Here is a 27,285-nt window from a genome sequence, read left to right as displayed (position 1 = left end):
TTGTTATAAAACTTTACCACCTGTCTCAGCTGTATCTGACACTAATTTATATTCAAACGGTCCATAAGAAAAGCTAAAATTGAAACACGTGAAGACAGGTTTGTCAAGGCAACGAGGCATCCAGGAAAACAAAACAACGAATGGGGCCTATATATGGAACAACATATATGGTTATCGATGTCATATGTACGATTGCGGTTATCATCGGCAATATCTCTCGATTCCTACGCAAAATGGAGCAACCTTTTAATTAAAACTGTTGGTAAATTCCTGTCAAGACCTCATTTTGTTAGTTCTCTATATTTAAATGATCAATTTCCGTTTATTTCATGACATATTATTCCCTCGTGGATCCGCTTAAAATTGAACCCAAAATATGAATATCAAGCATGTTAGGAATCACCGAACTTTCACGAGAATATTTTCCAAGTTTTTAAAGTTTTCGTCGAAATTTGTGCCTAAACCCTTATCCTACCATGGTCATAGTCTGATTCATAGAAATAATATCCACCGTCGGCAATTTTGCTGCAGTTCATCATTTGAACTGTAAAATGACGACCTATATATAAAATGACCAATTTGATGCTAATTGCTAAAAATGATGATAGGCTATTTGATAAATAGGCTATTCACGTCATTTTGCAGTAAAGTGTTGGATTCCTCACTTATTATGTTCTAGGAATTCGTCATTTGCTATTTGCATATTGTTAACATTTTAACTCAGCAATTAATCTTTTTGTTGGAAATTGCGATACTAATATTTACAGAAAAATTTAAACATTTAGACTTTTCCAAGCAATGATCACCGGGAGATAGAATATTACCAAATATTCAAGTGTACAGCTATATCAATATGCATTATTTTATGTGCAGTATAACCTACACATTTTTCAACTGTCTTTCGAAATTTGCAAAATATACCGCAATATTTGCATCTAATCCTTGTTGATCTCTACTTTATCCCCCTCCCCCGCGTCCGGTGCAAAAAATATTATGGTTGCCCCTTTGCCAATGGGCGTTATTTTGAATCCAGTGGTCGTGCTCTCTCCGCAATGAGGGTACGTCGCCTAGTCCGTATACCATTCTGGAATGACTTCTAAATTTGTGAAAACAACATTATTCATGGAATTATGAGCCTGAATTGCTGTAGCCTATAAGTCCTAGACATTGAGACCTACTTTTCTGCGGACTCTCGTTGTCAAGATTTATCCTCGGGTACCCTCATATCACTGCCTTAATCATTATTATCATTTTGTTTACAGATTACTGACGGAGAACGAGTTGTCACTCACATAGTAGATTGATAATTGCTTGCAGGTAACACCGACCTTTTTGTTTTACATGATCATCCCTGGATAGTAAAAGGCCTTTACTCAAGTGAAAATATTTGGACAAATTGCTGGAATCTTTCCTTGTAATCGGACAGTAGATCGTATTGCTAACATGAAAAAAAACTAACTTTCTTGGATTTTCTTGTTGTTGTTGTAACTTTGAAATCAGATATCACAATCTTTTTATACTGTGCACCATCTAGCTAAAAGTGGCTTTTAAATAGTGAAAACGTATACAGTGCCCTTGATCAACTAAGATATAATATAGGTAGCAGGCGCGCATCCGGGGGGGGGGGCGTTGGGCGCGCGCCCCCCGGGTAAGAAAAAGAGGAGAGAAAAACAAGGAGAAGAAAAAAGGGGAAAAAAGAGGAGAAAAAAGGGGAGGAGGAGAGGAAGGAAGGGAAAAGAAAAAAGAAAGAGAGAAAAAGGAGAAAAGGAGGGAGTAAAAGAAAAACGCCAAGACACCGGGAAGAGAAAGAGGAACAGTGACATAATTACAGCGCTGATCCCTATTATATACACAGGGTAGCTAGTGACGGATCGAGGATTTCGGAAGGGGCGTGCGCCTCACCCTACCACTTACACCGACAACTCCAATTTCGACGTTTCCATTTTTCCTCTCTCACTAATGTATCTATACATATACTATATATGGTTTATCATAAAGCGTGTGTGTGTATGGACGACTTAAACAATTGTACAATTGTGCTATGAAACCAACTATGGCTGGTCTCGAACTCGACCGAGTCGTCGGGTAACATGACGCATTTCGGGAAGGAGCGACCGTCCCCCCCCCCCCCCCCGAGCATATTTTTTTTGTATATGATATCGCTAGTAATTTCAAAATAGAAAATGCTTAGATGCAACTAACAAGGCCTGGGAAGTGTCATTTCCAGCGATCTGGGAGGCATTTTCGGCCAAAATTTCTTCTACGCTTCGCGCCAACTCATGGTGGCGCTCCGCTTAGATAGTTTGCCTACAGGGCTTCGCCCCTCCCTTGGCAAATTCCTCGCTACGCGCCTGTTCGAATTTGTAAAGCAAACAGCAGATATCACATCATATCAGTGAGCATGAAAATGGCGTTCCAGGATGAACAGCCTCAAAACTGTCTCTGTGTGTAGTCAAAGGCGAAGGAGCCCAATTTGATTTGGGGAGCTGTAACGACTTGCCCGAAAAATGTAACCAACATTTTTCGCGCGATCCGCGCGCGTTCGACATGTTAATGTCAATATCATATAAGCAAGCATCGGTTATTACATCGCATACCATCGTGTACCGTACAGTCCGTGGAAATTGCGCAGTATAAAGCGCGATGCTAATGTAAACAACGAAATGTCTTATGTAGATGGAGAAAAAGCATGGAGGTCCAATTATGTCAAAACTCTCTTTTACATTAGTAATGGCGAATTAGTCTTACCAAGGAGATAATTTTAAACTATTCATTTCCTTTAGCTACATCATAGCCCGAAAAATTCTCGGCATATTGCCCGAATTTTCAGAAAAACATATTTGGTTCGGGGGGGGGGGGCTGCAACCCCCACCTCCTACGCCTATATGTGTAGTGTTCGGTTTCGGAAATATCTGGTATTTTTTCATTTCCTTCAACGAAGTTTTATAATAGCCGTTATAAGCGGTTTCAATATTTGTACACCAATAAATTACTGTGTCTGAATTTTCGAAAATTCCCTGACCAACATTCTTCATCATACTTCCCTCTACTCGTGCACTTTTGACCGGTCTGTTAGGGGTTCAAGGAGGTGTTTCTATATTGGTTGTCCATAGATGAAATTTTTTGCAACATTATGGGTATGTTTTGAAGTGAGTTTAATCACGAGAAATGTGTATTTTCAAATTCTGAACAAAAAATGGGCTTAAAACCTTCAAAAGTGGGGCTGTCGTGTATTGTGGGCCGCGACTTAGAATCACCTACAAAAGCAATGATCCACAGGACATGCGATGAGGTCGAACATGATGTGTGACTGGTGACAATCTTCAAAAAGGTTATGGATGGGGAAAAAAAAACTATTGGGAAATACTTGGTTCTCAGGCAAAAGTGTACATCTGGTTGGTCATTTTCAAGCCCGAGAAGTGCCATTTCCGGTGATCTGGGGGGTATCAAAACCAGAAATTTTCTTGTACGCTGCGCGCCAACCGATGGTGGCGCTCCGCTTAGATGGTAATTCGCGCCCCCCGGGTTAGAAAATCCTGGATACGCCCCTGGGTAGGCTATGATGGTGTATATAGTCAATCATCTCAGCTCGCTAATATCCATAGTGAATGTTCTTGTTTGTGAAGGGTACATGCGAACAGGGTACATTTTCGGCCAAAATTTTCTTGTACGCTTTGCGCCAACTCATGGCAGCGCTAGTTTGCCTACAGGGCTTCGCCCCTCCCTTGGCAAATTCCTCGCTACGCGCCTGTGAAAGTCTAACTATCATGTGATAATAATAATAATAAATCCATCCACTTTTATGGTAATTCACCAGAGGGAGATCTCAGAAAGTGAAAACCAGAAACACGAACATAAACGATTCTCCACGTATTCTCACAGTTGAGTTGGGTTCTAGGATAATCGATTTTACTGCTCAAATATTTTAACACTCTTCATGCAAAACCAACTTATGACGATGCAAACCAGTCACGTACCTAGAATTGTTGGCATCCGGGCGGATCCTTCCTGTGTCACCCCGTGCAGGGGAAACCGTCCTGGGGGAGGGGGTTGAGAAATTTTTGTTCATGTAAGGTGGCTTAGATGCAAAACTTGCTGATAATTTTTGGGCAAAACGTTAGTAATAATGAGAATCGGGGGTTCTCTTTTTCAAGTGGCTATACCCCAATCCGTCACGGTCCTCGGGCGAGCCGCCCCCTCATTTCGTTCGGGCTATGGCATCCCCTGACTGGTACCCGGGCGGACCGCCCCCGCCTAGTAAGCTACTGAAGCACATTGAGCAAAAGTGTCCCATCTATCTATTTTGCTCTCTGTCTTTTTTCTTCTTCTTTTGTATAAATTCTCGTTTTCATTCAAATTACTCGTAACATTTTTTTTTTTTTTAGAAAAAAGAAAGAAATTACATTCCCTACGTCAAAAAGGAAAGTGTAAATCACTGCTTTATGTCATTGCATTTAACAAGTCTGCACACTTGCGCTAAATATTTTCTGAAGAATTCACCTTTACTAGAGTAATAAGTTGCATCGATAAAGTTCAAAATGCCAAACTTAATTTTTTAGTGATGGGCCTCGAGACAGCCAATAAAAACAAAAACAAAAAACTATGTCAGTGCATTTTCTGTCTGTCTGTCAGTTTCGGAGACAACCAATGTTTTTGATTTATTGATTTCCGTACGACCGGAATAGTTAGTTCTTTTGATGATCAAAATAATACGAATCTACATTAAAAACGACAACGGATGCCCCCTATGTTCAATATATAGAATTAGCAAGTTTATTTAATATCTCGAGACGGGATTGTAAATTAGCTCATCTCACAGAACTGAAATGGTGTCTAAATCCCCTGTCGTAAAATCTCCTTTTATGAAGGTATACTTTTAATCAAGTACGTTGTTTAAAAAAAATGTTACGTTATCTCTTAAAGATCATTTTTATTTCCACCAAAAATTATTGCATGCTCAAAAAGAAATCTTAAAGTTTGGGAGAAGATTTACCTGAAGGTTCTAACACTCAAACTGTTTTTTAACACTATAAAGGGATATTAAAATTACACCCACTCACAGAAACAAAATCGCTTTATTTTCTTCTTCTTTAAAAGAGCAAATAATTTTTGGTTAGAGGAAGATTCAGAACCAGTGTTGTCAGGGCAAGGGCGGCGGAACCGGGGGGGGGGGGAACGTGCCCCCACTTTTCCTCAGGGTTAAAAATGTGCCCTTTTTCTACATAAAAATTGAGGTGTCTCAAGTTAGCAAGAGGCCAGGGAACCAGAATGAACACTCGGGAAGGGCCGTTTCCGGCCATCTGAGGGGTTTGTAAAACCAAAAATTTTCTTGTACGCTCCGCGCCAACGATGGTGGCGCTCCGCTCAGAATGTCGTGCATACAACTTTGGATATTGCAGTGCTAGTATGCATTTTTTCCATGAAAGGGGGGGGGGGGGGCGTTGATGGAGTGATGTGTATACGCGAAAAAGATCATATAATAAGAGTTATAAAGGTTACTAAATATAAGACTACATCAGTCCAATTGAATTTCTGCAAAGTGCCCTTTGATGTCGGTGCCCCCCCCCCCCAGATTAAAAGTGCTTCCGCCGCCCTTGTGTCAGGGTTACAAGGACATGTTTTTGTTATAAACAAAAATGTTCTGCAGGCGATCGTTAAAAGAAGTGTAATAGATTGAATCTGGGTGGAACACTTTTTCTGGCATATTTGGTGGCCAGAAAATGCCAACCTTCAATTTCTAACGACATAAATTCATGTTATAAGTTTGAAGAGTTACCCAGTAATGGAGAATTATGCATAAGATGAAGCCGAACGTCTGGTATCTGGTAAAAACTTAAACAGTGCCCTCTATACCTCCTACATGCTTCAGTGAAGAGTAGGACAACTACCATGAAATGTTTAATCTTTTCTCACTGTTTACAAGCAATATTATACATCTATTTTTTGGTCTTCTTGTTTTGCAAAAAAAAATGACCCCTGCATCATCACATGGTCAATAAGTTCTTTGAAAATATTGACCATTTTTATCCATTTGCTTAGAAAAATTGACTAACTTTCTGTACCTGTACTTCTCTGTACTTCTGTACCTCTTCCAAATCCTATAAAATTATTTTCTCACTATCAAATTACTCTCCACAAAACATTTTTAAAGTTTTTTAAAATTTTAGTTGCCATTTGTTCCTGTTAGTTAAATAATGACAAATAACCAGGAAAAAATAAATTACAAATATATATATATATCTATATATATATGATTAAAATTTTGTTAAGATTATGATGTATATTCAAAATTTGCATTAGTTATTGTTAATATCATAATTGTAATATGTAATAGGTACGAATAAATTCCTCAACAAAATCATACACAAAAAAATGAGAAGGATAAAGTATTAACTAATTGTCACCTCCTGAATACCAACCTCCTCCAAGGCATGTTTGTCAGAAACTTGAGTGATAGCAAAATATCACCACCACTCTACTCCATCCCCCCCCCCACCACCAGCCTACCCCCTTCCAAGACAAACAAATACAACAATTGCAGAAATAAGCAAAGATTTGATTGGCCCTTTTAGTATCACACAAGGAATGTTATATTATAACAATGAACAAAGAAAAAATGGAATGAAATTTGTAACAAAAAACTGAAATCCTTCCAAAGGGAGGAATCAAAAATTATAGCTTGATTTCATTAATCTGTAGATAAAAAGCAGTTTATAACATATGGAGGGTATTTGGGGGGTGTCATCCAAGGTTATCTGTATTTATACAACAAAAGCAGCAAACAATTGATTGTGTCTTTTTAAAATAATATACAAAGTTGTCATTATTTTATATAGCAACAGAAACCTGCATGCCATGACTTCTTGTCGGTCATCAAAAGCTGGTGGGGACAATATTCTTCTAATGCTAGTACCACTGTATACTGTCCACTCATATCATGTTTCAAAGCACTCGTACTGACAATATGAACAGTTCCCATACCTTTAGGTTGATAGCAACAGGATTATTCATACTGCTCATACTGTCACATACAGTTACAGATAAATCATGATTGAAGAGTATGACATGAATTATTGCACCCTCACTAGGCTTAATTCTACCGATATATCCATAAACTCAAGAACACGTTTATTACTCATACATCCTTCACAAATCAGAGTGTTTGTCTATGGATATTTCTAGCGAGAGCGCTGATGATAAATTGGGTGATAATTACACCCAGTTGGGACAATTTTCTCTATACTGTAGTGTCATGTCTCGCTTCATAACACTCGTATTTCAGTACGAGCAGTATGAATATCATGTTTCTATTAGATCAAGGTTAGGAACTGTTTGTACTGTCAATACCAGTGCTTTGAGAGCATGATATTGCAGTACAGTTTAGAGAGGTATTAGCATTATGAAATTGTCCCAACTGGCTGGATAATTGTCCAGAGTGGATGAATATTCATAACTCCAGGGGTCAAACCAGGTCAGGTTCTTTAAATCTACCATTCAGCAGTTTTATTCAGTGTAACATATCCGTCTCATATTTCAAAGTTATTACGTTTTAACAAAAATATGTCCTCTCAAGTATTCCATACTAAATATTACCATGGAAACATAAAACAGGTCATGATTTAACCTAGCTAGTCAATGCCTTCATATTCCGTGCATTGCCTCTGAATCCATCTGTGATAGCAATGTTACGAATTTAATGTCATATACTACTTCTCTTAACAGAAAACCTTTTTTGAAAATCTCAACCACCCTGAGGTGGCCAGAGCACATTTATTTGATAAAATTGGTATTAATGCACTGCGGTATATCAACAGATAATTTTTAGCAATCAATCCTAACAATTTTGGGGGTACCATGGAGTGCAATATATTTTTTCCCTAAAGACTTGATATAATTTGTTGTCTACACGTTCCAAATGCCAGAAGCCTGACATAGAAATGTAAACTGGTTTATAACATCTCAAGATATTTGTTGAAGTAATTTTTTTTTGTTTCAATGCATTTTATCTGATAAAATTTCTCAATTTCAAAATAAAAAAAAAAAAAAAAAATATAGAGAAAAGTGGAATATTTTTTGGGCTATTTTCGCCAAAATACTTTGTTAATTGTTTAGGTATTAACTTATCAATTCAACATTTTGGATAAAATTGCAACATTATTTACAAGAAATACACTCACATTTTGATGGCATCTTAGGATTTCCATGAAAAACAAAGGATCTTAATTTGATTACAGAAAGACATTGCTGTAAACCAAAACTTGGAAGACATGGCCAAAAACACAATCAAACTATATAAAATAACTACTTCAAGCAGAAAGAAAAACAATTCATAAAATCATTATTAAATGGAGATGTTGTAGCCATGGAAAGTCACTGTTGACATCTTAAAACAAAGGAACTTTTTTATACCCACTATCTGCCCCTCCTCATTCTCTCTGCCATTCTCCACGAAAAACGTGAAACAAAGCATCCAAAATATATATTAATTACAATGAAAACACACTGGTGGATGCAATTTTTTAATGCAAATTAAACTGCCTTACTTTGGCTGATTGCATGATATGCCTAAAGTTATACAACTATGCATCATTTTTATATTGTAATGTTATTAATTTGTTTCCTCTTATCTAAAGGATTGTGTCCTGTTGTGTTGTAGCATTTACCATTTAATTATGACATTGAATTAATGAACTTTATTTTCTACACAGTAGCATAGGCCTATACAACATATCGTGCCAAGCTGTTGTAGATACTCGGCAGTCGAATGAAAAGTACAGTAATTTTTGTACTTTTCATTTGCCAAGTATTGCTGACGAAATCAGGTGACCGAAAATTCCAATATAATTTCTAAAACTTTACTCCCTTATTTGTCAATTATGAGTCATATCTTATTTCTCTGGTTTTCTCTAATAATACGCATTCACACACCAGTGAATCACTGTGGTCGAGTGGTACGGACTTCGGTTTGTGACACGAAGATCCGTGGGTTCAATTCCTACATTCGCCTGCGTCCCAAAAGGACAAAACCGGTCGTGAAGTGGAATTTCTCCTGGTGTGTTGTTCTTTATTTATTTACAAATATATATATATATATATATATATATATATGAATATATATGTATATATCTATATGTAAAGATATATGTTAAAATAAAATTATTACACAGGAACATGTCATTTTAATAGCATTTTTTTTATTACTTTTGGTTTTCATTATTAAATATGTTTGTTAACTTAATACCAGAAAACTATATTCTGAAATTGCAACAACAAAAAGAGAGAATATATAAAAGCATTTTAGTAAGTTGGGATATTTGGTATACGTTTATCAGCACAATACAATCTTCACAACAATATGCACTAAACCATATGGTCTGTGTTCATGATTTATTCTTCTAATCAAATTCATATTGGCAACTTGTACATCAGAAAAATGCGAAAAACATTTTAAAAATTCAAATCTTTCAAGCAATTGCAGGGCAAATCTTTTAAAGGTTTTTTTTGGTTTGTCCCTCAGACATCCAGGTCTTTCATTTTGGTTATCTGAACAACAAATTTGGCTGTCAGCAAAAGTGTAGCAAAGATGGGCAAATAATGAACAGCAATATGTACACTGTAGGAGAGATGTGTAGGTTTGGTGAATAGAACAGCAATATGAACACCCTAGGAGAAATGTGAAGGTTTGGTGAATAGAATTTGATGCAAACAACTAGCCGTGCACAGGACGACCACAAAGTGGATATTAGATGTCTGAACTGAAATCTGATCTTCTCCGATGACCAGATTACCTTTAAGAGTTTGCCCTGACTTGGTAAGTTTCTAATAGCTCAGAAGAAATGCAATACACATGACAAAATTCTAATCTTATTCATAAACTGAAGTTACATCCTGAAACAAAAATTTGTCCCAAAAGTTATTCCTAAACTAAAGTTATATTCATGAATACTAAGCAGGGTCCTGTGAGACCTTTGGAATGTAATTAATGCCAACACTAAGAACCAGAAAATTTACTAGATTTCTAGAAAAATTCCAAATGATTCTGACAAAAGTCATCTGATTTCTATTTGTAATACAAATCTGTGAGTTAAGATGATCAGAATGCATTACCTGCTCCCCCAAACTCCCCCCTTTCCACCCAACTCCCCCCCCCCTTTCCGCCCACCCACCATTCGAGGTGACAAAATAAAGGGCACGATTTACTTGAGATGTGTTTTGAGTACTTCTTTGGCGGACCTCTGACCTGCTTCCACGGCGCCGTTTAGACAGTCTGCCCACGCCAAACCTGTTCTCGCACCTGCCCAGTGAACACTGGAATATAAACGAGAGAGATTTTATAATCGTTATTGACAGCAAACTCTCAAAAAGGGGGCACTCTCTTCTGGCATTGTCTTGAAAGTGAGAGGATCCCTAAAAAGTGGGGAATAATTCCTGCATTTATGCTCGCATGGATCAAGATGATAAAGAGGATTCTCGAAAGGGGATAGAAAGAATAAAGTATTTCCAATTTGCTAGATGGAACCCTATCTCGGGTATCTTGTATGTAACTCTAGATAGATAGATTGATAGATAGATAGATAGATAGATAAATAGCATTTAAAAAGCCCAGCTTCACAGCGACACAGACTTGCAAAGATGGGCTAGAACAGATACGGTGGTTTGGAAATTAATCACAATAATTCAAGCAGATTGCATACGTTCTGTCAAAGATTTCTTTTCCAATTGTAACCATGGTCTTGATGTCTACTTCAATTTTATATGATAAATTGTTGGTTTATTACATTTTTCAAAGAGCAAAGGATGTATGGTCAGATTAATTGTCGCTACGATTTTCCTTAAATCTTCACGGTAAATTCAGATCTATATATCGGATAAATTTGGAATGCTTTCATTTCAGAATTTGTACAAATTTTGTGGATGATATTAATTGAAAAATTCCAGACCTTTGAAATTTTCATGCACATTGATTTCAACTTCATCAGTGAAAGACATACCGTCCTGTTGAGGTATATTTAATTTCATCCGTATCAAATGCTTTAATAAATACTATTGAGGGAATGTTATTTAAAAATGTTTGTATCCTCGTAGATGGTTGACTACCTGGAATACGCTCTCCTTCAACGCAGAACTCACTCGATGACGCTACGGTCTACTTTCCGAAAGCATTGTACTAGTCAGGAAGCCAACCTTAGTACTAACACAGGGTAGCAAAAGACATGCTGCAAAAAAATGCTGCCAACTTTATTTGGATATATGATTTATTACATTCCTTAGAAGCAAAGGATATTGTCAGAATAATTGCCACATTTAAAATAAAAAATAGATGTTAAATGGTGTAAATCTAACAGGCAATAAATAAGGTATTGAATTAGGTCTACACAAAGTTTGTAGATAATTACTTTTATATTTCTGCTTTTGGGTAGAAATGGGGGGAGGGGAGGGGTAGTGTGTTCAACCCCACTCGCCCTAGATCTGCACCTGGTATCAGGTATCCAAGGTTTGATCGCCTTTTAACCATATAATTATGCATTATGCAAATGAGTTAATTTCACTTTTCCTTATTATTGCTTTCTAAGGAGAGTGTTGTTTACTGCAGACTGATTGGTCCTTTATAATGTTGTGACCAAATCTAGATTTGTAAATTAGTTGGAATTTGAAAGTTAATTCACATCGTGTCGTCAGTCTAGCTGCACCTCCTCAAAGATGCAGGACTGCAGCGTAATTGGCACACAAAACTTAAAACCTAATTTTTCACCCAATTTGTAATCAAATCACTGACAAACTTAACTCGACATTTCATATTTTTTGGATTCTGGATGGCATTTTTCGCTCGTATGATCCCTTCTCAGAATGCTTCAAGTCACTGTAATTGCCCTACAGAGAAGAGAACTGCATGACAGATTGAAATGACTGGAACTGCACCTTTACGTCTAAGACACTTCAAGATTAAAATATGTTCCCAGGAACAAGAATTACTTACACTCCTTCTGGTTTCAACATATTTGAAAGAACTTCTGAAGGTTTTGTTTCTTTTAAAGACTCAATTGGTGGATATCTGTCGTAAGGTTTCCAAGCCTGTGAAATGCAGGAAAAAAGACACAGGTAATGATGATACGGTTATAGACCAGTTTCCAACCTATCCATTATTTACATGGTAGGCTTGTAGAGCTTCTGTGCACAAGACAAGCCTTGATATAACCAGTGTTGCAGATCTTCAAATAATTTTCAGATGTTGGAGTACCTACTCCTCTAGCTAACCAGTCATAAACGCTAAGAGACTGTCACCATGCGGTGGTATTTCCTTCCTCTGGTGACGTAATGAATTTAGCGTTTCCTTTTACCTGCTTACGTTCTGTGAGTTTCAATACATCTCGGTCCATGTTACATTGACTTTGTGTGGAATTAGATGAAACCTTAGAGATAACACAGTTAGTTGATTGCTCAAGAAAGACTCTGTTAGCATTTTGCGTTTGGTCGCCGTTTTCTACTTTTTGAAATGTCCATAGAGTTTTTTTATATCAATCACAAAACAGCAAACTAAGATATTAGCCAAGTTTTTCCCTGCCCACAACGTTAAAAGGCGAGTAATTAAAGGATATTTGCAGATAATGAGAAAAGTGTCCACGACAAATTCCACATTTAAAATTAATCGAATACAGTTCCCCCAAACCCACTAGTTTGAATTCAACCAATCAGAGATGCAGGTTTAGTTATGAGCCGTTGCTAAAAATAGATTTAAGACTTTGCGTTGGTACAACCAGGGAGTTGTTATGGAACACCCTGGTATCACTGCCATATAGACTGTACACAAATCAAGCATGGTGTTATATTACGTATTGGTCAATGACGTTTGTAGTGTTTAAATATTCATATTATGGGCTAGGTTTATTGGGATCCCAATGGAAAATATCTTGGAGAAAAACAAAGTTGAAAGTTGCAAATTTTTCAACTTTTATGCCACCATTTGAAGTAAGATTTAAATAGATAAGCTAGTTATGTATTTCGTTATGGCATAGTGGAGTCATGGAGGTTGAGAAAAATCATAGAAAAGGATGCAAAATGCTGCTTTAAGAGTAGTAAAGAGTATGTAGAACAGCGCAGTATGGTTTAGTACTCACGATGTCTTTGTAATCCAAGAAATTCTGTGTTTCATCTGTCTCAAATATCTCCTTCAAGAATTTCAGAGCTATCTGTTTCCTCTCCTCCATCTGGTAAATAATATGTTATTTCAAAATCAAAAATATATATTGTGAGAAACAATGACAATATTAACAAAAACAAAATAATTAAAATATGAGAAGATAAATTTTGATCTAAAATTTTAAAACATAAAAAAAAGAAGATAGAGAGCTATGCATGATTCTTTGAGAGGATTGACACCCCAACCCCCCCAACCCCCTCCTCAACGGAAAAAAAGATGGAAAAAAAGAGAAACAAGGCATGCACAAGGTTGAATAAACAAAATTAATCATAATAATAAAAACACAACAGAATGGTGCTCCTTCAATGATTTAGTGTCTGGTTGACTTTTACTTTCCATCCTTCTTTTAATATTGAAATCATTCTGAGGGTCCTGTGAAACTATACTGGAGTCATCGTTGGTCGCAATTGTCTACACCCTACTGATATATACTGTATGTAACGTGCGCAGAGTAGGACTACACAAAATGTTCCCTTAGCATCGAAACAAGGCACAATTCCACCAGGTATCAAACTGAACATCCATTGTGACAACTGCTGCAACAAAATGACTATTTATTTTATGCTCATGATTTATGTATAAGCAGGTGCTGTCACCATAGAAACATAATGCAGCCCCTTTAAAACATTTGGATCTCCTTTTCTTAATCGGCCAGCGAAAGACAAAGGAATATACTCACAGATTTATCCATGGCTAAGTTGGCGCCAAAGATACCCATCAGGGCTGGGTTATCGTTGGGCGACGTGTGGTCAAAGAGGGTGACGATTGGATGGTCGTCCTTCCCTTGTAGCATTTCCATGGTACCTTGAGTGTTCATCACTTCAGCGCAGGATCCCGCCTCCCGCCAGAATGACTACAAAAGACGCCAAAATGCAAACAATAACACAGGGATGTGCCCACGCTGGGCGGCCCCGTCCAGCACTAAAAATTACCGCCCAGCACTATCTTAAAAATTGTGAATTCCGCCAAGCACTATTTTCATCTAAAATCACGACATTCCTAACAATATATTCAACATAAATTGGGCCTAGAGCCTATGCCAAAATCATACAGACTAATAATGAATCAGTTACGCATGCGAGAAATATTACTTACGGCTCTCAATCAGTCCCTTGTAAATCTCTTTGAAACAAACTAATAACTTTTACCAGGTACGTAATATATTTCACAAAAAAAAATTAAAAAATTAAAAAATGTAAATTGTTAGCAAAACTAGTACTTGTGTATGTGCTTAAAAAGCTGCACAAGTGCCAGCAGTTGGCATCTGAGCACCTTCAAAATTCGACGCCCCCTTCCCCTTAGACCCCTCCCCCAGGACGGCGATCAGTATACCCGGCACTCAGGAAATCCTGGGCACATCCCTGATAACAGCAAAAGATTATCATGTAGTCGCCTAAGAGAAACGAACGAGCGTCATGGAAGACTGCTCTCAATCCATGCGATTACATAATGAATATAAAAATTAATATTTCAGTGACTCGAAAAAAGGAAGTAACATAAAATTAAATTCACTCGATGTAGTGACTAATTTATTCAAGTCAGGTAAAAGTTTTGGAAGTTTCTTAAAATTGAAAAGAAACACATTTTATAGAAAGAAAGCTCATTTTTAGTTAAATAAAATATATTTAAAACATAGAAGGAAAGAACAAACAGTTCAACTGTTGGAGAAAAAAATGATTTCAGATTTTTCATCATCTGTCGAACTGTTGTTGGCCTCTGCCAAATGCAAAAGAACCTTTTTTGGTTATCATATTTAAAGTTGTCACATATACAACAACACACATTCATAAGGATATGAAAAGGACATAAATATATTTGAAAGCATTAATTATTTGCAAGTTACCTTTTTGTATGTGATTACAAACTGCACACCAAACCCTGAGCCAGGCAGTACTCTTGGAATCGATAATGGAGGGTTGAAGTTAATGTTGGCTGCAACAGAGCAATAAATAACAAAAATAAGAGACCAAATGAAGAAGGGGACCATTAATAACTTTATCAGCGTATTTATGGCCTACAGAAACAACCCTTTAACTGCCAAACATTCGATCGAGATAAGTTTTGAAATTTCCAAGTATAGCTGTTATAAAATGATATTTACCGGATGGTATACAAGCGACAATGACACACTTTGCAGTGTAGGCCTTCCCTGCGTCTGTGGTGACCACAGCACTGTTACTTTGATGTTCGATGCTGTTAACCTTTGACCCGGTGATGATCTTGTCCTGTCCGATGTGACTAACCAGACCATCAACCAGCTTTCGAGTTCCTCCCTGTGTAAGAGTCAATCTAAATCTCTGATCAAAGACTGACTGCTGAAGTGACTGACCATAGACTTTTATCAATAGACTTCATGACCTTACAAACAACACTAACTAGTGAGACTAACGGGCCACTTTCAGCATTGTTATCGTGTCTGAGAGTTTGTGTCTTCAGTTTTTTCTCTCTCCTATAGGGTCCTTGATGGGGACTGAGTGTCCCTCCTGATCCTTTTTTTCTACTAAACTAAAACTAAACTAAATGGGGTGCTAATGAAAAACCTTTTGGGGATTCTGAAGTTGCCTTCAACATGTGAAGCTGATTACAACTACTCACTTTAATCAATGTTATTGCACATATTTACCATTATTTGTTTTTCACTTCATATTGAAAGCTGTATTTGAATATGTGAATAATTTTTCTCTTACGTTCTCCTTAACACTGATAGTGGGCTCGATGTAACACTGATAGTGGGTCCTCTTAAACATCAGTAATGGATCCTTCTTAACACAGATGGTGGGTAACTCTTTGAAACTGACAGTGGGTCCTCCAAATATACCCACCGGAGGTTCTTTTAGCTTAAAGTAGTAGGTCCTTAACCATGATAAAGGGTATTAAAACTAGCTTCTCCTTGACACTGATAGTGGTACCTCTTTAACATTGATAGTAGGTCCCCTTTAACACTGACAGAGGGTCTCCTTTACACTGACAATGGGTCCTCTTTAACACTGCATAGTGGGTCCTCCTTAACACTAATACCGGGTCTTTAAAACTTTTTAGAGCTAAACCTTAACACTCATAAAGGGTGTTAAATTATTTCCTGTGTCCACTTCAGCACTGAAGGTGGGTTCCCCATAACACTGATACTCATTAAAGGGAGAGTATGGTACCCATGAGACGTAACTTTGTACTCAGTACCTTCCTTCAAGGTGACCCTTGACCCTTAACACAGTGATCAACTTTATTTTCCAAATCAATCTTCCCGCACGATCTACGAAGCGACGGATCCTTTCACACAGATACATGGAGATGTCTAAAGTTGTATTAATATTTTGCATGGACCGTACCTTGATTCTAACGTCTATTTTGCCAGTCCCTTCAGCGGCTATGTGGGAGTTCCAGCTTCCGCAGGTAGCGATGAGATGCAGGTACTGCATCACAGATAACTGGTCACAGCGAAATCCGCCGAAAAATAACCCTGTCATGATATCTATGGTTTCCTTAGCAACTGAAATTATAAATAGAAACGATACATTCATTCCCATCAACAGGGTAATATTTGCAAAATAATTCATCCATAAGCCTACAGTTACATATTTTTTCCAAACTGCAGGGCCTAACAATACTTTCACAGTTAACGTCTGAAATTCTACATCAAATTGTTTATTTATGCTATTGTTTGTTTACATTTTTTTCCTTCATATGAATATTTTTATATTCCTACTGGAATAAAATATTGAACAATTGAAATTACCAGTTGGTTTGACCCATGTGGGTGGTATTGGAAGATTACATAATTGTAGATAAATATCAAAAGGCTTTGTTTATTGTTCTGTCTTTGCTTGTTTATTAATTAATATCTACTATTTTTTCGATACAATACGAGTGCTTCCCCCTGAACCGTTGTACATTAAAGGTATGCTGTATTGGCCCCAAATATGCTAGATATTCTAATATGGTCATCTTTGGTCAAAATTCTTAAACTGTTTTGATTGCAACCTTCAAGGAAATGTTCCTCACTGGGTCATTCAGTCATCTTGTGTGTTCCTTAAAAATTTCTGAGAACAATTTGGAGGGTAAAGACCTCCATGGAAGTACCCTTTGAAAACTTCTAGCAATGATAGCGTGCTATAAATTGGGGCCTATGAAGCTTAAAACTATAAAGAGAACGATGAACATATGGGGTATGGTAAAGCTGTATTAGTTTTGTGATTACAAAAGGTCAACGAAAACTCTGTAAAACTAAGTTTTCATGATCATGTGTTTTGTCATTATGCTATTGTTGTGAGAAGCTTTCGTAATCCAACATCAGACATTAAATATCCAAAATTGGGGGAGTAAATCGAGACACATTCCGGGGACATTTTGAAACAATGCAGCTCAGACACCAGACGAGTCGTTAAATCCTTGTCCCTACTGTGGTGTAATCACTTACAAATATATGATTTTGTGTGTCACTTTGAGACATCTAAAGAGGAACATAGATAGCTGAAAAGATAGCCATACGGGACTGAAAGATATATGTACGAGTCGCCATGAAGTATGATAATTACTGTTTAATTGGAAGTCAAAGAACCCGACCAATTAAGAGAAAAATTCTCAAAGGATGTTAGTATTGTTATTGCGTACGATTAGTGCATAGATAACACCACACCTACCTTTCTCTTTGAAGGGCAGACAGATGACAAGATTTTTAATTTTTTTACCTTTTGTCCACAATGTCTTTGTTTTAAGTTCTTCTACAGTCATATTATCCCACTCTTCAGCTTTGGCCGTTGCCGTGGCGTCCTTTAGGTTGACTTTACCCTGCAATCCGTCCACCTGCGAAAAAAGTCTCTTGTAACTGTATTAAACAATTTCGCTCACTAATTAGTCAAATAATGAGACACCGCCTGGCACCAATGAGTCATTCAAAGATAGATCAGTAAAATCTTGTTGCATTTAATGAAGTAGATATTTTAATTAATAGAACAATCAAATATAACTGATGGTCAGTTGGTCGACTGGAAGTAGTCTTCTGATCTTTAAGCGCAACACCCAGGTCTCGGTCAGATCTGAATTGTTACTTGAATCAGACCTGGGTCTCATATTGATAATTTCTTTAACTGCCAGCTAAAATAATTTTCATGTGATTGACGTCTGATCTTTCTTCACACTGATAAGTTCACATTAATTGAAAAGAGGAGAAAATAAAGTACCAACCAGTCAGCATCTTAGAATTATTTTATCACTTTTAATCACAACAAGTTTTAAGATTATCAAGCTATCAGGTTTTTGCAAGCATACACAATGACGAAAAGAAAAATTACATCATTGCATAATGTGATATCTCAGCAATATTTGCATGTTATTTCATGAACCTTCAAAATACTGTATATATAGAATATTAGTCAGACCAGAAGTCTTATATGTACTAAAATTGATGCCAAGAAAAAGAAAAGATAAATGGACTGTACCTTATTGAAATACCTCAGCATGTCCACCAAGCTTGTATACGGAAGAGGAGGTATGTTTCCCGAGTACTTTTTTATCTTCCCGTCTGTGAGAATCCAAAATTTCTTTCCATCATTATAATGTGGATACGTTTCTAATCCAAACTCTTGAATAAGTCCCATAATCTCTTTCTGCTTCCTGTTTAAAGACACGCAAAAAATGTGGAAATAAGAAAGAGGAGGAAAATAAATAGAGAGCCAACAGGTTTATTGAATCTTTGCTAAAAGTACATTAAGTTTCACCATGATAGGAGACACAAACCTAACCACCATTATAGGTCATTGTCATAGAAATAACTGTCATACATAAGTTCCCCAAACTGCTCAGAAATATCTTATTCCATTTGGGAGATATGACAGATTTTATGTTGCTTCAAATATAAAGTATAAATATGACATCATCGAGCCACAATGGGCGGTCTCGTAGTACTACAATGAAGTTTTCTTAGGTCACTTGAATTTGACCTTTGACCTGTAACAGAAGTGCTCCATAGGTTTCTTGCACTCACAAAGATGCCCACGATGGAGTATTTGCACTTTACACAAGCGTTACTGTTAAAGTTGTTGTGTTTATACAGGTATTTCAATAATTGGAACTCTCCTGAATTCAAATGACCTTTGACCTCTGCAGAAAAAGAAAAGAAAAAAAACACTCCACCAAAAATGTGCAATCCCTAATACGTGCCTACGTGCTGATTATAATTCAAGAAAATTTGAAATATGGGGATATCAAACTTGCTAGATTTTAAAACTTGGCATCGATTTCAAACATGACATTTGACCTGCATGAAAAATATATGTTATAGAATTCTATCAGTCAATTAGATAAACTGAGGTATGAAGTTTTTTGCAAACGGAATTATGATATTTTCAAGGTTTCAAGAATGTGACCCCTTGTTAACTTCAAATGTCCTTTGACCTCCACAAAAATAAAACACAACTTTTTTGGGGCTGCTCATGATAGTTCAACTTTGTAATTATTTATTCCTGATTTTCCTTTATATAAATTTGTTTGAAATTTCAAAATTGCAATCCTCGGTAACTGAGAAAGAAAAGTGTCAAAATGATGTACTTTACAGGAGCCACATTGATCTGTGTATCGTTAGTTCTGTGGATGCATTTCATGACAATTGGTACATTGTTTTTTCTTGATTTATTCCTTTTCACAACAAATGATTAACCATTGTCTTATCTTACAACCTTCAAATTGCCACTTTCTGATGAAGATCTGACTGATAGAGCCTCTACAGTAGAACTAATATTTACCTAACCTTAAAAGTGGTAGACAATAAACACGATCCATTTACTCCAATCACATCCTGCCTGTTATTGACAAAATGTCCTCAGCCTTTTCCAACAGGGCAGGGGCAGCCTTATCTTAAAATCTTTACTTACCAGAACAATTGCTCTTCCAGCGACTGTCTAGATACCTGCTATTATTATCCAAATTGGACATTGACAGGATTAGAACTGGTTTAACTCTCTGATAGAAGTTTGACTTACGTTCCAATTCTTCCGGCTCCCACATCCCAAACATCCTCTCCATTGGCACCTCTTAAGGTCTGTGACAGGATTGGTCCACCGACATTATCTGTAAGAACGGATAAATTAGTGTTAATTATAACACAGACATTTCCCACCTGAATACATACATGTATTTGCCTTCTTACACTAGCTAAATGATATCCCAAGATTGTACCGCACAGAAAGTTGCTGAGCTTGCATTTTATAACGTGTACAAAGTATTATTTGAAAAATTTTGAAAAATTATTCTACTATAGATTTTGTCTATTTCTATGTCAGCAGAAGGAGGCTCTGGTTTTGAGTAAGATTGGTATATAATTCATTGGCAGTATTACGCATGTGTGGTATGTGTGTGTTTGTATGCGTGCGTGTGTGTATGAATATGATCATTACAAATTCGTACGTCACAGTACGGCTGAAACTGATCATTGGGTTTTCTTTATATGTGTGTTGAAAGCAATGTTCAGATTGTTTGACAAGTTGTCACAAACATCTGTTGGAACCAAAATTCAACAAACATTCATGTAGTTATTGAGCTGAAGATAATGCATTCCTATGTGTTACATTGCAAGTAACATGCTGGGTTCTAATTGGGTCATGAATTTCAAGAAAGTGATCAAAACATGTCGGCCTAATTACTGCTCTGTATCTTTATCATACAACCAGTCCCTTACTATTTTTTTGTGTGTTTAGCCTTGCATCAACACTCTTAATCACAAGCTGGTAAATTTAAGTTATAATTACAATATAAATATCATCAAAGAGGACGTTTATCAAGTGACTGATAAAAATTGCCATGAACATTTTATCAGCAAATACAGTGAAGAAACAATCATTACGTGCTGTACAGTGGTATACTATCTGGGTAAACAGTGTTACGTATTCCATGCAGAGATTCAGGCTAGTGGTCTACACAGTACATATGTATGCCATCATCACAAACTAGTAGTTAGTGATGTAATGTAGAGTTTGGTATATTGGCTCTGGGTGGTTATCCATTTGTTTTGATATTTGACTAATTTATCAGACAATCAAGAGGGAACCAAGCATCTGCTATATAACATTGATAACAAAACAACGAAGATAAATTTCCAGTACTTGGACTAGTGTTCAAAGGTTATGTGATGTAACAATTTTGAAATTTTGGGTCTTATAAAATGCTATATGGTTCTTATATAAAAAAAAAATTAAAAATACCTGCTATACATGTATAAATCAGTTTGACCATTTTTGCAGAGTATTACCTGACATTGCATTGTGGGAAGTGCTAGTTAAAAAATGCCTACCCGCCCACTTTTTTTATTGAATAGATAAATATAATGATGGACAAAACCAAAACTCCAGAAGATGATCTATTAAATTTAACTAAAAGCATGTGGATTAGATTAGTTTGGGCATTGATTGTCATTATGGGATGAAGATGTCTCTAAACCAAGAGAAACCAAATTACATTTACAATATACATCAGATTATTAAGAGAGCAGTTTGGAATTCCAAATTTATATTCAGAACACTGTCCACATGTCTGAGGTTTTGCTTTTATCTATTAATCGTTGCGGAAAGGAAAGACAAAACAGAATTTAAAGAATGGAAACTGGACACAAGTCATTTTTTATGTTTAACTCCCAGAATTTAGTGATGCGATGAACTTCAAATATGAACCCACTTCAAAAAATTGGATTCTTTTAACTGTCAAATACCAAGGAAAATTCATGGTTTGGTCTGAAAACCATCTCCTCTCATTAACCACCCCTCCCCCTCCCCTCCCCTCCCCCTACCCATTTGCATTCCTGCTTTCTATGCTTGGGCCTCTAGAATTTTGTACATTTGCTATGGTTGAATTTACGAAGCTGAATTTCCGTAACATTATTGCCATAAGTTGCTTGTCGACTTCTAGGTTACAACTTAAGACAGATAAAGTGCTTCAATCCACCTGCTCCATCAAATTGGCCAAAAACTGCTAAGCTACGAGGGAATGAGTAAAGAATGATGCCAAGAATCATAACCTCTACTTCATATTAAAGAAATAAGTCTAGATGTATAATAGAAGATTTTTCCAAGGACCCTGTTTTTATGACATACGGTTGATATCTGGAGATAATAAACAAATTTAACCATCTGGTGACATATAGGCAGGGTTGATGCCAGGAACTTCAAGATTGTCAACTGACAATGGTCACACCTGCTCAAACTTCAACCAAAATGTTCAATGAGTATTAAAAAAAAAATTGGAAACAAAATCCGATACCTGTAGCTTCGAGAACCACCACATTAGCAGACGAATTCTCCTTAACGATGGTATAAGCAGCAGACAGACCAGAGAGTCCCGCACCTATCACAACTACATCCACAGACGAAGACATCACTGAAACTTATATTTCAGAGAATCAGCAAACTGTTATAAAATGAAGAATAATGCTTATCAGAAACCACACCCTGTTTTAAAGTAAACATTTCAGTGCCATTTTGCTGTAGACAAATTTCAAAAAACCAAGGCAGTGAGGAGCGAAGTAATTCACGATCTGTTTGTGGATTTCTCTTTGCCGGAAAACTTACGTTCCATTAGCATCTGGAATTTTCAATGGCTATACAGTGATGAAAAGACTGTTAAAGGAGACACAAACCCAACCAATATTATTGGTCCATGTGATAAACATGAATCAACAATTGCCCACAAACAGTTAAGAAACATGTTTTGTCGTTCGGGAGATATCGCAGATTAAAAGTTCCTTCACACACAAGGTTGAATACTTGATTAAGACTAAACATGACATCATTGAGCCACAAGTGTACCAATTACTTACAATTTTTCGTATTAAAATGTTTTTTTTTCTGTAATGGGAATGAGTTTTGCAATTGTAGAATCTGTTAAAAAATAATTGAACATCTTAACATGACCTAAATGATGGCATTGGTTTCAGAGTTAACACTGTTAACATTCTCCCTTGACAACATGAACAGGAATAGAGAAAGTAAAAGATTTCAGGTCCAAGTGGCACTATGACATCACCAAATGATAGCTTCCCAGATACAACTTTTAATTTAGGATATCTCCCGAATAGAACAAGGTTTTTCTTCTGTAGTTGTTTGAGTGTCTTGTTCTTCACAAATATCAATATCATTTAAGCCATAGATGATGATGAGGTATGTGTGTCCCCTGAATATCAAAATCTTGCTTAAGAAACATTAAACTTTCCATTCAGAAATTGTCCTTTCAATATATATATGTATATATACAGGATAAGCAAATTAATTACATACCCATTCAAAGAAAACAATGAACTTCCAAGCTCTCAGTTGTAAATCAACTATTCAGCACCACACTGAAGATTGCCAGCAGCAACATAGAAACTGATTGAAGATTTAATGAAGTGTGTACTACTTGTTTTAATCCACTCTAACACAAAAGTAATGAAAAGCCTTCAAGGTATCCTGTACTTATTAGCTCCTGTGATGACTGCTGCATTGATCAAACAAGATTTATTTACATGTTACTTTGATAAGCTTATCAAATAATTACAGTAGTTTCTTTGCTCAGTCTTCTCTGTACTTATGCAACTTTACCAAAGATACAGAGCTTTACATAAATTAATTCAATTGGGTGCCCATTAGCTTCCATAGCCTCCTATTGAAGTCTGATATTTAGTAAACTACAAGAAAGTTTGATTCCAATGGTGTGGCTCTTATCCATGTAAGTCTATTTAGGAGTATTCAGAAAAAGGCTAAACCTTAAAGTAGGGAAGAGGGGGGAGGGGGGGGAGGGGTGGAATCAGGGTCTTATGTTCTAAGAAATGCCTAGTCATCATATAGAAATATCAAATTGTATACATGGATAACATAAAAGTTTTTTGCAATTAAACACTCATGCTGGTTATTATTATTATTAAGGGGGGGGGGGTATAGGGGAGAGGGGAGTGGGTGGGTAGGAAGGGGAATTTTCAATTGTTAAATAATGCATTGTATTTTTATGGCTCTCATATCTCCTAAGGGGAGGACATATAGAGCAAATAAACTGAGCTGGGGCAGTGATGGCACAATGTGTAAAAGGGTGGTTTTGTGATATCTAGCCGACTCCCAGAATATTGTTAAATAATGATTTGTGTAAAAAACGGTGTATGGAACATATAAATGTGGGTAAGGTCGGATACAAAATATGAGAGAACTAAAATATTTAAAATGAGCAGATATTTGGTTGAACTGTATTGTACAAGAGCAAGTGAACAGGTGATATGGACAGTAACTTAATGTATTAAGAACAAAGAAACATGTGCATGCATGACTCGAGATGAATCATTTCTAGGAAATGTAGAACAGCTAGAACCACAGATTTGGCAGGCTGTAAGTCATTCTGTTCAATATAATTAATACACTTTGAAATGGACTGAGTATAAATAGAAGGGTGTGTCAAAAGTAAAATGCATTTCAATAGTTTGCCAGGACTTTTCCAGCTTCTTTTAATACTTCCAAGCTAAAAGTAATTAAACTATATTGGAACAATTAAAAGTTTCTTAATTACTGTACTACATACATTAACATCAATGGCTTTTTTGTTGTCTTTTATATCATTTTATGGATGGTTTCTGTTATAATGTGTCAGCAATTAACTGATCATTGACCAGGTTTAAGATACAATCAAATGTCATAAATATCAAAGATTGACCTATGTGATTTCGATATTTGTTACACAGTTAATTTGGAAGCTTCTAGATTTGACTTGGTGCTTTGGTAACCCTTGTCACCCAATACTAAAGACCTAGCTTTGTTAAGTGATGAGTTGCAACTATAACCTTCCTTGAAAGTCATTTCATTCAACATAAGAAGGGCCATAGGCTACATCAGTTTATTAAACAAATGTATGCTTCCATAACATATACATCAGACATTCCCCGTAAAACTTGGTTTGCTGTCTACATTTATAATACTGCAGCAAGACTGCTACAGTTCTGATTGCAATAAACACAACAATTCAGGAATAGCATTAAATGTACAAAGCCCAGGTCCACAGGCCTAGCTTGCACAGTTGCAGTAATAACATGTTTCTAATACTACTAGTAGTATAGTCAAGGCTTCAGAATTGACGCACCCCCGTAATTGACGCACCTTCAATTATTACTAGCAACGATACAGCAGGCCACCTAAACTTTTTGCAGTCAAGCAGAATTACATATTTTATGAGTTTGAATCCATTTTAGCTATTTGCTGACTAAATTTCGGTATTTTTAAGCTTTTAACACCCTCCCCCCAGTTTTGCACGTTTTTTGGGCATTTGGAAATCTTACATCCTAAAAATAACCAACATTACCTCAATATGATAACACTATTCTCTAAGACCTAACCTGTCTGAGCTTAGAGGCTCAGAGCATAGTAAACAGCATCTAAAGTCAATGGATGTATACTAAGGCCTAAACTACAGTTAGCTTATCGACGAATGTGTCAATTTAGGGGTATGAAAGAACTTGACACGGCAGACATTTTGTGGTCAAATTCTGCCCAATTGTACGGTGCATAAGCACAGAACCTTAAATATTTTGATTTCATAACATTTCTGAGGAACTACACATATGAAAAACACATACAGTTGAGTGATTTGGATTTTTCCTTGATAGACATCGTTGATCAAATCCTTAAGTGCGTCAATTATGAGCCCACCATGCTACTACTTAGTACTAGTACTAGACAGTGATACCTGGGTCTACTCTAACTTAAGCTAGGCTATTTGGCCTAACATTTGTTTACGACGGGCAAAAGTTTGATGATATATACTATAAATACCAACTAAACAGTATCCAAACAAGTAACCTGCTTTGGTGCACTCATTCAAAACCTTCAGACGGGTGTCCTTGCTTATACAGTCTAGATTCAATCTACCGCTAGGACAGCATGCAGCGCTGGTGATAGTACCGCTTGCACGATATGGAAGTACATTGTTGCAAGCATACTGCAAGTTATAATACACTGGAACAGATTAGTATTACGCAATGAATCCCAGGTCTCTGCACTACAAACAAAGTTACAGGCTTTCATTCAACTGAATAGGAACGGCAACAAGAATCTGTGATATGTAATATTCTTGATGATAATTAAAAAAGAGATGATTCGAAGAGGAGTTGTTATAGCTTTGACTTCTGTATTCAGAGTGTCTCATTATACGCACTCATTGTTGTTAACTATTTCTACTAACGTGTGTCATATACAAAATTCATAAGAGTGACCACAGCCCCATCCTTCTTTAGGGTAGGTTGGTGGTTACAACAGCTAGGACATATTGTGGTTGGCTAAAGGGTGGTGTAAAATACAATACTGTAGAATGAGTACAATATGTTACATGATATGATATCTGTTATATGTTGTTGAGTTATGCATGAGTTGCATGAGCCTTACGCGTACAGAACGACGTACGGTATCTTAACATTTATTCGAAAATTAAAGATATCTTCAATTAAATTCGAGATATCTTCAATTAATTTCAGATATCATGAATTATTTCATATATCATTATTTGGAGATATTTATTTACGATATCTCAAATTGATTTTAAAGATATCATGAAATAAATTAAAGGTATCAAGAAGAGAAGATTATTTTAGATAATCTCGAATTGAATTCGATATTTAATTCTGAAATGAAGAAATGCAAAATATGAGTTCGAGATATCAGGCATTCGAATTCGAAATATCCGACTTCTCCCAAAGCAAAGGAGGTGTATATGACAATATACTTGTTTAATTGCATGGGGTATTGGAATATAGACCAATTACCCAAACGTCTGCGATTTTTCGGGTGCTTTTGACACTATTAGGCTAATATTTTTGGTACAAAAACTACGTATCGGTCAACTGTAAAATCGTACTCTGGGAGACTGGGTCCTTAGCTTTATGCGGTGTAGACCTCAGATGGTTAGATCAGGGAGTTGTTATGGAACAACTCCCTGGTTAGATTGGGTCATGCCACATCTGATCTGTGCGTCATCAGTACACCCCCACCCCCTCCCCGTACTCCTTCAAGTATTGTTCTGTTGTACAAACAATAGTAATTTCGAGGTAACTCTGAGGTTCCTCAATCCAGTAAAACGATGAATTTATAATTGCCAAC

General features: G+C 36.5%; 1 protein-coding gene across 4 annotated transcripts; it reads right to left on the bottom strand.

Annotated features, from left to right (window-relative positions):
• Positions 1-6,789: 6,789 nt before the first annotated feature.
• Positions 6,790-26,296, bottom strand: LOC139963841 (probable flavin-containing monoamine oxidase A). Of its 4 annotated transcripts, none has more exons than XM_071965031.1 (12): positions 25,970-26,296; positions 22,442-22,588; positions 20,173-20,260; positions 18,634-18,808; positions 17,884-17,998; positions 16,525-16,685; positions 15,300-15,471; positions 15,042-15,130; positions 13,878-14,051; positions 13,116-13,205; positions 11,978-12,072; positions 6,790-10,308 (listed from the first exon to the last, which is right to left on the bottom strand). In XM_071965031.1, exons 2-12 carry the CDS (start codon positions 22,554-22,556, stop codon positions 10,197-10,199), a joined length of 1,386 nt encoding a protein of 461 aa, XP_071821132.1. In that variant the 5' UTR covers positions 22,557-22,588; positions 25,970-26,296; the 3' UTR covers positions 6,790-10,196. The 4 variants fall into 4 exon arrangements, with proteins under 4 accessions (XP_071821132.1, XP_071821130.1, XP_071821129.1 ...); XM_071965029.1 differs by having other exon boundaries at positions 25,966-26,295; XM_071965028.1 differs by having other exon boundaries at positions 25,993-26,295.
• Between the last annotated feature and the right edge of the window lie 989 nt (positions 26,297-27,285).

Source organism: Apostichopus japonicus, chromosome 22 (genome assembly GCF_037975245.1).
Source record: "Apostichopus japonicus isolate 1M-3 chromosome 22, ASM3797524v1, whole genome shotgun sequence".
Lineage (NCBI taxonomy): Eukaryota > Metazoa > Echinodermata > Holothuroidea > Aspidochirotida > Stichopodidae > Apostichopus > Apostichopus japonicus.
Note: the sequence above shows the minus strand (reverse complement) of the source record. Positions and strands in the feature narration are given on the sequence as shown.